We start from the raw sequence: 12342 nt of genomic DNA, 5'->3' as shown, positions 1-12342 counted from the left end.
CTAAATTATTTTTAACTGAAATCAATCATTAAAAATTTTCTTCTTTTTCTTTTACTGTAATTTCATAAATAAAAATATATATTCATTTTATTATTATGTTAAATTTATATTTATTTAAACTAATATGAGACAGTCATATTTTTTTAAAACGAAATGGTCATATCAATGATTTATTTGTAATCAAATCATCAAGTTTATTTCTTATTCATTGCTATTTGATAAATATATAAATCAACAAGTTATCAATAAAAATTATCTAAATAATCTTTTTAATAAAATCTCACTTGAAATTTATATTTTTATTAGAGTCTTTTTAAAATTAAATTAAGAAGTTTCAATTAATTATTTTTATTTATGGATCAAAAAATATTATTAGTAAATAATTTTTAGTTTCAATTATATTTATATTAAGATAGAAAATACAGTGATGACAATTGGAATCTTTAAAGGAAATATGAGTTTTCAGAATTTCTTTTATTATAATCTTAAAAAAAAGATAAAGGAAATTCTTGAGATTTTTATTTATACTGCTGTATGAACGTCATTCAAAATATATAAAGTCTATGTTTATAAAACTCGTTCACTTTTGAATCCCAACTTATTTTTAGGGTATGTTCTTTTCATGAAAATCTAATCATAATTTTTGAGTTTTATAATTTTTAAGAATTTCAAATTTATTTTTGCTAATAGGTTGATTTTAAAATTCTATTTTCTTATTTGAAATTTTATTATTCTTTTGATATTAGAAATTACATAGAAGTTTCATAATAACTTAAAATGGTTTATATACTTTTATATTATGAAATATGCTAGTATGATCTCAACTGTTAATTATTAATTTTTTTAAATGTTAAATGTTCTAGTAATGAAAATAAAATTAAAAATTTAATATAAAAAAATTTCATTTAGATAATAATGTTTTATTTTTAGAAAATCTTAATCAAACTAAAAATTTTACTTTGAATATATAACTTTATCTTTTAAATTTAAAATAATATTTAAAAAATCAAAGCTAAGAAATTTTTAGGAGTTATCTTCATTAATACCTAAACTTATATTTTCTAAATTTAAATTTTTATGAATTCAACCTTTAATTATTTAGAAAAGTAGAATTTTATGAATTTTTTGTAAGTGTGTTTTTTTTTTAAAAAAAGAACAGACTCTTATAGACTTTATAAAAATAATAATTACATACCTCATAATTTTTATAGACTTTAAGATCTTTAATCATCAGTATTAAATGCCTTATAATTTTTATAAATCTTTTAAAATTATTATTGAATAAATTTTGACTTTTCAATTCTATCATAATTTAAATTTTATTAATCCGATACACCTTTTTAAATTTTGGATACTTTGATACTTTTCTGATCTAAGCTTTTATTTAATTTTATTTTTATAATTTAAAAATATTGTAAGAAAATAAATAAATTTATAATTTTTCTAAAAAGAATTAAAAAGATTATAAATTTATTTTAAACATCCAACAACCATCCAAATACACCTTTGTTTTAGACATTGGGACCAACTCCATGCATATGTAGCCCTAGAGAGGCTTTTGATACTCTTCGATTAATATAATTTAATTATAAATAATAATAATTAGTTTTATAGATATAATTTAATAGAAGTCTTAATATTTTATAATTATTTATAATATTTAAAAAGTAATAATAAGTTAAATATTTTTAGATATCTTGTTTTGAATTTATTTTTAAATATTTCAAATCTTATTAATTTAGAAAAGTTTATTAGTGTAATAATATAAAAATTATTTTAAAATTATTTATTGAATAATTTTTATTATTATATAAATTAATATTATAAATATAATTAATATTACTATTTTTTAAGATTAGAAATTATTATATAATTAAAAATTTAATTTATTAGTTAATAAAATATTTAAAATATTATTTTTAGAATTAGAATCATGTCTAATTAGAAAATTATTAGTTAATATAATATTAAAAGTAAATTTTTAGGATTAGAATCATTATTTCAATTAAAAATATAATTTATTAATTAATAAATTAATAAAAATAATAAAATATTATATGTCAAAAGTAACTATAAATCTCAAAATATAACTCCTCTCTATCAATCTATAGTCACACATATGAAATATATCTCAGAATTTAACATATATATATGTATAATTTTTACCTAATTACAAATTAAATCATGAAGTTTATATCTTTTAATAAATTTATTCAATTGTTTCAAAATTTTAAAATAAATATATTTTTTAATTTATTCTCAAAAACTCTTTATAATGATAATTTTTGAAATTTCAGAATAAAAAAATAATGTGAAAAGTCAATTATATTTATTAAAAAAATAATAATTATGAATCAGCAAAAATAATTTATCATAAATTTAATAAAATGATCATTAAAAATCTAACATATGTGCATTTTTCACGTATTTTACATTTAAATGCAATAAATCTTTTATTGACTCACTAATTTTTATGTTAGCAAGTAAAATCGACTTGCCACATCATTTTTTTATTATTAAATTTTAAAAATTATTATCTAAAAATATTTTTCAAAATAAATTGAGAATATAAGTATTTATTTTAAAATTTTAAAATAACTATAAAATTGTTATAAAGTGTAAAGTTCATGATTTAATTAGTAATTAGGTTTATAACTTTTCATGGTAAGTTATTTTTTTCTTTTTCTTTTAAAATATAAAATAATTTATAATTAAAATTTTCTCTTGTAGAAGATGAAAGTTTTTTAATTCATAATTCAGAATTTTGAAGATTATTTTGCTAAATAAATTTTTTTATGTAAAATAAAGTGTAACGCCTAATTTGTACTATTATCATAATAAACAATAACAAAAAATAAACATTACTATAATTATAAGTAAAGAGTATAAGTCATAGATACAAATTAGAAATGCATATCAAATCCAAACAAGCAAAGTAACAAACTTTTGACCCCTAAATATTAATTAAGATTCAAATCCACAAAATTCAAATATAAAAGTGCTTCTTTTCTTTTTATTTTCACACGAAATTTCATTATTTTCTCGAAATCTTCATTTAACATCTTATGACATAAATTTTGTAGCCAAAAGTCCAAGTTTGTTTGTTCATTTATTTATTTGCGATAGAAATTTCGTCCCTTGTAATTGCATAATGGTGTCATTTCAGACCAAAATGCAATATGTTTTCTGAACCCGACAATGTTTCAGCAAGCTCTAGTTCATTCTGATGAAGGAAAAAGCTGTACATTGTTTGCAACTACATCTCTGCTAATAACTAAAGTCTCTCCTGATACAACTGGATGACTACAGATGCAGATATACACAAACAACTAGTCATACATAAGATGGTTAATATTTCTTGGATGCCTGTGTTGTTGAATGACTAAAACTGAAGCACTAATGTTGAATTCTGAAGAAGCCAAGAGATCTCCCACATTTCCTAGCTCTGTACACTCTTCCCAGTCACTTAATCCTGTCGTCATCGGCGAAAATCCTCTCCCACCTTTCCCTACTATGATCAGTGAATACATCCTCCTTATTTCTTTCAGAACCTCCAGTGTTTCCAGCCCATTGTTCACGTACTTCTCCTTGTATTGAGCTTGACCCGATCTCACGTATCTAACAGAAAACAAACAGAATTCAGCAGTAATTACTATGTGGCAGGAGGTAATAAGAGTAGTTAGCTTCTTTCATAGAGTCCAGTAGTTTCTTGTTTTAGCATGGCAGCTGACTTTTAAAATCAAGATTGGAACTGTTTTCTTTTTTGTATATGTCATCATGAAATGGCGATTTGAATCTGTTTTTTAGCTGATATTCACGAGGACTAAAGCAGCAATGCCAAATAGAGCTTAAGCATCATTAGTGGAAATAATAAATTTACTTCAGGATATGTGTATATATACCCGTTGCAGAAATCATCAAGCAAGACATTGTCTAATGCATTCTCCACCTGAGAGCTTGGTATTGTCAAAAACTCTTCTTCACTTCTGTTGGATGCATAATCTTGTTCCCCTAATGGCACTAGTAGGAAGCGGATAACTGTCAAATTTATATGAGGATGAGAGGCAATTCGTTTACTACACGTCAATGCTTCGCGATCATCAGGGCCTCCGAAAAACAATGTTACTACATTTTGCTCAGATTCAGAAGTTGGTTGTTGAAAGCCAGTCTGCCCTCTGTCAACTAAAATCCCAACTGAGCACGAAGCGTGGCGAAGTACCTTCCGGTTTGTGGTTCTAACATCCTCTTTGCTGGTTTCCATCTGCCCGTCAAGGCGCTGGTGCTTATGAAAGGTGAGGATGATGATCGATACACGAAAGTCCTCTGCTCTATTGCATACATCCTCGTACATGCTTGCAAAGCTTGAAACAACCTTCTTTTGGTGAATATAAACTTTAGTATCTGCAGTAATAACATCCACAGCATCGTTTATCTCCAGCACATCATTTCCGCCATAATCTTCCTCATCACTGAATTGATCTCCATCTTCTAGCTCATGATACATTAAGTTTTTCTTGGTTCGCTTTTTTGGTAGCTCTACTAAGTGCATCAGATAAGGCATGATGGGGGTTCCTGGAGAACCACTCAATGCTGATATTAATCCAATTTTTGATGATACATGGCGAGAGCTATAAACACAAAATAGCATCCGAAGTTCACTCTGTGGATTTTCAAATTCAAGTGATGTGCGCCTGTGAGAGAAGTATTTTTCTTCACTTTTCAGTATGCAAGATACTACTGGTCCAGCAATAACTGTGTTAAGCACTACTACTATTATCACCAAGTTGTGAAAGTTATCATCCCACCACTCCTGCAACAATAGCATGAAAACCAGAATACAGAACCAGGTTTATAATGCTAGTCTTTAGCAGATAGATTGAATCATCAATGAAAAATCTGGTCAAGAATAACTTACAAAGGGTTTGTACTTGGGGACTACATCAGTAAGTAGCAGTTCAACGTGGCCTTTCAAGTTAAGTATGAAAGCTAGAATCACCCCCTCATTCCGCGGAATCTTTAGGTAATAGCAAGCAGCTAAAGTTCCAATAATCTTGCCACCAATGCTAAGCAATATCACCAAAACAACAACTACGGAATTGCTAAAATTACCCAGGTAATTTACATTGAACCGGAAGCCATTGAAGCCGAAGTAAATTGGTAGAATGAAGTTATTCACCGAGTATGTGAGTTTATGCAGCAATGTCCTAGTTGTTTTTCCTTCCCTAGGGAACATCACACCGACGAAGAAACAAGAAATTGTACTATTGTATCCAAATTCTTCAATAATAAACGAGAAGAATATAATCAGTAACAAAATGGTTAACACGTCAGTGCTTGGCAGATACTTTTGGTTTTGTCTTCTTCTGTTATACCAAATAGCTAAGAATCTGTTCAGAATAGTGACTATTCCAGTGAAAACAAGACATAAAATCCCATTACTGAACATTTTTCTTGATGTAAAAGCGATAACTATATCATACCATATCATACAAGACATTTCATTTATCAAAGATGAAGATATTGCCAATCTCCCCACATCAGCATTCTCAAACTTCAGTTCTGCTACCAAACGAATTACCACAGGGGACGCTGAGCTTCCTAAGATTATCATCATTAAATGAGCAAAAACAAACTTGTGCTCATTTATTATCAGCAAACGGATTACAAAGAGAGTAATAGCTGCTCCAAAAGTGCCACAAGCAATTAGACCCCCAAAAGCAATGATGCTTGCTTGCCGAAAATTGCGCATCATGTAAGGAATATCTGTCTCCAGGCCAATCAAGAACATGAAAAGTATACGAAAAATGAACGAGATAACTAAATTGTAATCATTGATATTAGGTTGATCGAACAAGTCCCTCTCTTTATTCGACTCAACAATGAAGGGCCTAGCACCAGTCCTGCCTGACAAAAACCATAATTAACAGCATTATCATTTTAAGTTGGAAATGCATTCCTTGTTACCTTTCATTCCTATAATGGGAAGTGATGCTAATACAAGATCAAAATACGTACCAAAATTTGTGCAATAGGTCCTGGTTGTCCAAAGGGCTTGAAAACAACATGGAAGAAATGAGACATGAGAAGCATAACACAACTTTGCATAAAGGTGGTGGTAAGAGGGTTTAGAAGATCATTTGTACACATGGCTCTTCTTGCTGCATCCATTTTTGGTTCAAGAATTGACAGTAAAGACCAAGATAAAGATCAAGAAAGTTGAATATACCAAAACTCAGATGGTAGGAGGAGAATATTGCAGGAAGTAAAAAGAGGTATAATATGAGATAGGAAGCATTTAAGAGAGATGGAATGTAGATAAGTTCAGTTGTGATACTCCTTCCTTTTCTCTTTCCCTATCTATCTCTCTTGGTATTTTGGTGACATTTCAAAAGGGTGATCGAGAGAAACAAGAGAAAATTTATTGATGGCAGATCTTTCTTCCCGGGCAATTGTGACCTTAAAACGTGCCAAAATCAGGGGGCTAATACTATTCTTTCCTTATGGCTGAAAATTGCTTACTTCTTCCACCCTTTTCTCTTTTCTCCCCCAGCTAACTATAGTACATGGTCAATCAATAGACCTTAGTCCAGCACCAAATTTATCTAGGCTACCATTACAGATCATGTCAACAGACGAAATAAAACCCAAAAAGATTAAGAAATTCTCCAGGCAAAATCATCAATTTTCAAATGAATGGTAACAAAAGCATAGCATCTTAAAATTCATAATAAATCCATTTGCAAACGATAATGGTGTTATTAGATGCTTCCAAATGATGCACATGTTGGTGCCAAGATTCAGTTAATGTCGTTGCCATGTAGCACATTTAAGATAAACCATCAATATTTCCTTTTTTAAGAAAGAGTCAGAAACCTGAAAACACCAATAAGAGGGTGAAAGAAGATCAGATCAGCAAACTAACTAGGGGCAAACAACTCTACCCATATTCCCATTAGAAATCCATAGGAGACTCAATTGTCCCTATCTCACAAAGATTATTTATGATAAAAGATAATTTAACATGTCTGAGCATGCAATGTGCATCATCCTAACTACCCGCATTCCCAATTTGTCAACAAGAAGTCAGCTTTACAAGTTGTAGCTCCCCTACTTTCAATTTACCAGCAATACTCCAGCAACTGAGCCAATTAAGTAGAAACCTCACCAAACAGTTTTGAGGCATATAAGCTTTCACTAGGACACAACCCACTACCTTTGTTTCCATTCTTTTTTCTTTTATCCATTTTTTTTTACATACGATGTCCCACAAATCTTAGGACACAAAGATGAAACATAAAATGGTCTTTTGATAATATTGGTCAGGTAGATGCCCATTCAAAGTACTGACAGCGAGGACCTCTGGCGGCAGTCCAGTTGCCACATCCAAAGAAAAAGCTCCCCTGCTTTGGCCCAGGCTTCCGGACCATGGCTTTGCTGCTCTTTACTCCACAATAACAGATAGGGTAATAATGGAAAACTGGAACATGCAATTCCTTCATTTTGCAGGGTTGATATGGTGAAGGCAGGCGGTCAGGGGACTGCTTCAATGCCAATGAACCATCAGTTGTTTGCCACATTAGTGAGTTTGTGATGGAAAATTTGATACCCTTGCGCATTAGGAAAGCGAGTAGGCGAGCAGTGTTTTTAGCATCATCCAGGCCACAGTGAGCACGACCTTGCCATGCTAGGCCTGCCATCTCCACAGCCTCCTTTAGATTGCACCTGACACCGCCAAATACCTCGCGGAAAGGAACTTTCAAGTTGATCCATCTAATAAATGAAAATCAACAGGGAAATTAGTTTTAAGTAATTAAGATCTATCTTAGATGCAGTTTCTAGATTCATCTTAAAGCATCACCAAAAGAAAGAAATGGTAGAGAGAGATTGCAAAATGACTTTAATATATTCTGATACAAAGTTTATACTGGCAATATTTTATCAAGTATATATGGTTCGCAACAGAGCACATTTATCATGCAAGGTTCCAGATCTACAACTTTTTATCTGATACTCACCTGTTAAAATATGGGGGCTTCCTGATCTTCTTGAATCGGCACTCAGATTCCAACATCACTCGGCAATCCCAGTTCGACCATGTTACCACAGCAAAGCTAGTGTTTTTTATCCCCTTCTTCTCAAGCCATTTGTCATGCCTGAGCAGTGCCTCACTAAGAGTAACACCTCTGTCCACCTGTAATCCACAGAGAGACAAAAATAAGATAAACATGGCAAAACATCATGTTAAAAATATGGTGCCAAAACTTGCAAATCACGTTATATACATATTCAACAAAACTCAAGATCCAGACACTTGTCCTTTTCTACAACGCACATTCAGAATTCTCCTTTCTTCTCAGAAGAAACTCAACCATAAAAAGGATAATTAACATATTTAATTAAACCACCTCAGATAGAAACAAAAATACATTTTCAATTAAAGCATGTGTACTGCATAATGTTCCTCAAGAATGAGCATTTTACTGAACCATTAACTTCAAATTAAATCACACGGGGATTATATTTGGGAAACACAGAAGAAGGTGGAAAAGGAAGCACAATGAAAATAGAGGATGGGAGAATATTAGGAAGACAAAACTATTTTCTATCTTTTCGTTGAATATGACAAGAACGAAGATGAACGACAAAAATGTTTTATAAACAGAATGACTTTATTTCATATTTATTTCTACCCAGTTTCTCATTCCCCCGAATTTCTCTTCTTTCCCAAATAGGAAGCAATTTGCAAATAAACCTCTTCTTTTTCCCCCTCGCTTTCCACCTTCCCAAATATAGCCTTGAGCAAGACTAGAAGCCTTCTAACGGCCAATCACTGGCAGTCCAAAAAACATGTCTTATCCAATAGTATTGGGCTAGTCTAGAAGCCTTCCAATGGACAATGACTGCCAAAACCGATAACAGGAGGTGACCCAAGCAGGTAAAATAAAATCATCAAAGGATCATGAGTCATGGAGGCACCTCCACTTACCCAGAAGAGTAGTGGCGTTACTAGGTAATACTAAAAATAATTTTGCTAGGCAGTTACAAACAGACAAGGACAGATGATGTGACTATTGTACAGTGCACTCCAAGATACTGCCTTAATGACTGGCAGAACCGGAAGGATCCTAATACACCTGCCTTCCAAGAAAAGAAATTGGTTTTTTTTTTTTTTTTCCTAAAATATGTTATTTGGAAACTCACCAACTCCTAAGTTCAAAGTTTGATTCCCCTCACTGGCAAAAAATCCTGGAAATTCTTTATATAAGTGCGCACATAACTTCGAACTTTCCTTGAGCAATCAGAATACAGCACACTGATAAAAGTGAAAAAAAAAACAAATAAAGCACTTTCTCCATGCTATCATTCAATTGTTTGTTATTATTATTTTCCTATCCACCTTACCTTTAATCTGCCATGATCAGGATTCTTCAACTCATTCGCATTGTTTCACCCTCAAGCCTCTTGAGACATTATTAATTAATTTAGCCATTATGCTTCAGAACAAAGAGGTTTGCCCTGATTATTATACCAAAGCTCTCTAAGTCAAATTGGTTCCAAGAGGACAATTCACATGAAAAGTGTGATGTCATCAAGCTTCAATAAAGATTACAAATATTAACTAAAAATTGACAATAAACATTGCAAACAACAAGAATATTTAAGTCTTGTATCTACAAGATAAAGGACAAAAAAACTAACCTGGATTTGCTGGATGCCAGTCAGATCCTTGCAGAAATCGCTTAGGTGTTGATTGCAAGTTGGCCTCACATAGGTCTGGAAACATGCTTCTAGTTGGCCAGTTACGCTGCTCACAATGACAGACGGAAACTCAATTATCTCTTGTGGATGGGGGTTTCTTTCTTTGTCACAAGTAGCCTCAAAGTCAATGACTACAAAATACTGAAAATCTTGGAAGTGCAACTCATATGGGCAGCCTTGGGAATATATATTGAATGGGGCATAGTGATATCGAGTCTCCATAGGAAAGGGATAAAATTGGCTCTCAAAGCAATTCACTTGGCACTGCTGCACCTTTTGAGAGTCAGGATAGAAAGTTGACCATGAGCCAAAATCATGATGGTAGGTAGGTTTGGTGTGGAATTCACTAGGAAGTTCAAGAAATTCGCTGCTTACTGTGTGAACTGGTTCCACAACATCCCCACCTGGGTGAACACTTATTGCTTCTTTAAGCTCCGGAAAGACATCTATTGGATTCCCATAAGGGAATCCCTTGGTCTGGAGGCATTTCAAGGATGCCTCACAGCTCCTCTGAATAGTTTCTGCAATAGAAATTGAAAGCACCAAACATCTCAGAAAAAGATGAACCAGAGAGTGTTGTCATCTTCAACCATAATTGACTGTCCTGCTGAACCAAAATGCAAGAGGATATACAAGAATACCAGGTACAAGTACAAAAGCAAAAAAGAAAGAAGAAGAGAAATTACTACTTGAAAGAAGCGAAACAGATACCACACCTCAGGAGATGGTACTATCACTAAGCCTTTATAATAATACTGATAATGCTAAAAGACAGAATGCAAAGAGAAACAAGCAGGGAAGACAGCTGCAAGTGAATCTATACCATGCTCCACTATACTGATCTGCCTGTTACGAACAATCTTTTGGAACCCCAATAGAACATCTACACATTAAGAATTGAAATACACTATTAAGGCATCCCTAATAGGCCCTCACCAAATTACAACCCATTAACCATTAACCATGTTAGCCATTGATACAAGTAGTAAACCATTAACCATCTTCATTCAAAAGATGCAGTTAGTTTAAGCAACTTAGCTATTAAAGAGAAATTGGAGGAAGGATGTAGAGCGAGAACTAGGTAACGACTAATTATGACAAAATAAGTGGATGACAGGTCAAACATCTGTTAGCAGATGATATGTAGGTTAAATGAGAGATATTGTTTGATAGCTTAACTAAATAAACAACAAGACCACAAGACAAATAGTACAAGATGCGACAGTACCTTCAAGCCAAGACTGTGATGCATCCACATGATGACCATCATTACAAATACAATTAGAGAATAAACTACAAAGTAGCATATAACAATGGCAAATTACCAAATAATCTAAATTGATCTCTTCCAACAATAGATTTTAATATTACACCTAATGTACTATCTGTCAGTGCAAGCACAGACTATTTTTTCACAAATCAAATGGATGTACTCCTTCTGTTGCTGATAATAAGGTCACTATATGGTATATAGAAAAGAACATACAGTTCAAAAGAAGATAAATTGAGCATATATGACAAATGAAATGCTTAAAATTTGAGAATTGCAACTCCAAGTTCCTCCTACAGCTACCCAATTTTAAGCATTCACGTACTAGGAGAGTCCCCACTACCCATCAAATGAAAACCTGTTGGTCCACTTTCTCCATTGAGAAAGACTTGCCAGTTTCATGGCATCCACAAACATATAAACTACACTTTGATTCACCAGCATCAATAACAATAACTGAGTCCTCCAATCCACTATAGTAACAGTGTGATCATGCACACAGTGACCAGCACTGCAAAAAACGAGGGACACTAATTCATCTACAATAAAGTTCACATCTTCATAATCAAGTTAAACATTACAATAAAACCCACTAAAATAGAACAGCTGAATAACATTATTACACGACAAATCAAACCAAACCAAAACCAATATATATACTCACAAATTAGATTACAGTTGAACACAGAAAAATTAACCTACACCCTCAAATTAGATCATGAGCTAAAACAAGAATTGAAAAAATTGGAAAACATAGCATCAAAAAGAAACAAATTAAAGAACAAAAAAGGCACCTTGATTTTCAAGGGCCATCATGATCTAGCGTTAAATAAAGATCCACCAGCGAGTACATCAGATCTTTCCTCTGTTCTGCCCACCTGTAACAAACCATTTACAATTAAATCAGAACAACGAATTCAATTAAAAACAACAGTTTTATAGAGAGAACATGGCTTGAGAGAGAGACAGAGAGAAGAGACAGAGACAGAGAGAAGAGATACATACCTGGTGTGATTTGGAGAGGTTAAAGAGAGAGGGCTGTTGTACATATAGGAAGCATAAACCTTTTTATTTACATAAAATATGATTTTGACAAAATTAATTGCTTCTGTTCCAATCAACATAATTTTTAACTATTTCTTGAATTTTTATTTTATTTTACTAGTAATTCAAAGTAATTAAATTTCATTGAAACTATAACATAATTTCTACTTTTCTTATATTAACAAAACTAGAAAATCAAGAAATTAAATTCAAAATTTCTCAACTATTGAGGGAATAAAATATTGCAAGTTTTTTTTGTGGTTTAAAAC

General features: G+C 31.8%; 2 protein-coding genes across 4 annotated transcripts; both read right to left on the bottom strand.

Annotated features, from left to right (window-relative positions):
• Positions 1 to 3008: 3008 nt before the first annotated feature.
• On the bottom strand, positions 3009 to 6785 carry LOC8283410 (cation/H(+) antiporter 2). Its single transcript, XM_002529947.4, is given in 5 exon segments — positions 3009 to 3618; positions 3903 to 4810; positions 4916 to 5859; positions 5862 to 5904; positions 6016 to 6785. Coding segments are annotated over 5 exon segments (2337 nt in total). The 5' UTR covers positions 6169 to 6785; the 3' UTR covers positions 3009 to 3329.
• A 133-nt stretch (positions 6786 to 6918) lies between these two features.
• Positions 6919 to 12163, bottom strand: LOC8283411 (3'-5' exonuclease eri1). 3 transcript variants are annotated; one of them, XM_048377946.1, is made up of 7 exons: positions 12035 to 12163; positions 11824 to 11907; positions 10583 to 10642; positions 10135 to 10280; positions 9700 to 10032; positions 8016 to 8191; positions 6919 to 7770 (listed from the first exon to the last, which is right to left on the bottom strand). In XM_048377946.1, exons 2-7 carry the CDS (start codon positions 11843 to 11845, stop codon positions 7320 to 7322), a joined length of 1188 nt encoding a protein of 395 aa, XP_048233903.1. In that variant the 5' UTR covers positions 11846 to 11907; positions 12035 to 12163; the 3' UTR covers positions 6919 to 7319. The 3 variants fall into 3 exon arrangements, with proteins under 3 accessions (XP_048233903.1, XP_048233902.1, XP_002529994.1); XM_048377945.1 differs by having other exon boundaries at positions 9700 to 10280; XM_002529948.4 differs by lacking the exon at positions 10583 to 10642 and having other exon boundaries at positions 9700 to 10280; positions 12035 to 12160.
• Between the last annotated feature and the right edge of the window lie 179 nt (positions 12164 to 12342).

Source organism: Ricinus communis, chromosome 8, assembly GCF_019578655.1.
Source record: "Ricinus communis isolate WT05 ecotype wild-type chromosome 8, ASM1957865v1, whole genome shotgun sequence".
NCBI lineage: Eukaryota > Viridiplantae > Streptophyta > Magnoliopsida > Malpighiales > Euphorbiaceae > Ricinus > Ricinus communis.
Note: the sequence above shows the minus strand (reverse complement) of the source record. Positions and strands in the feature narration are given on the sequence as shown.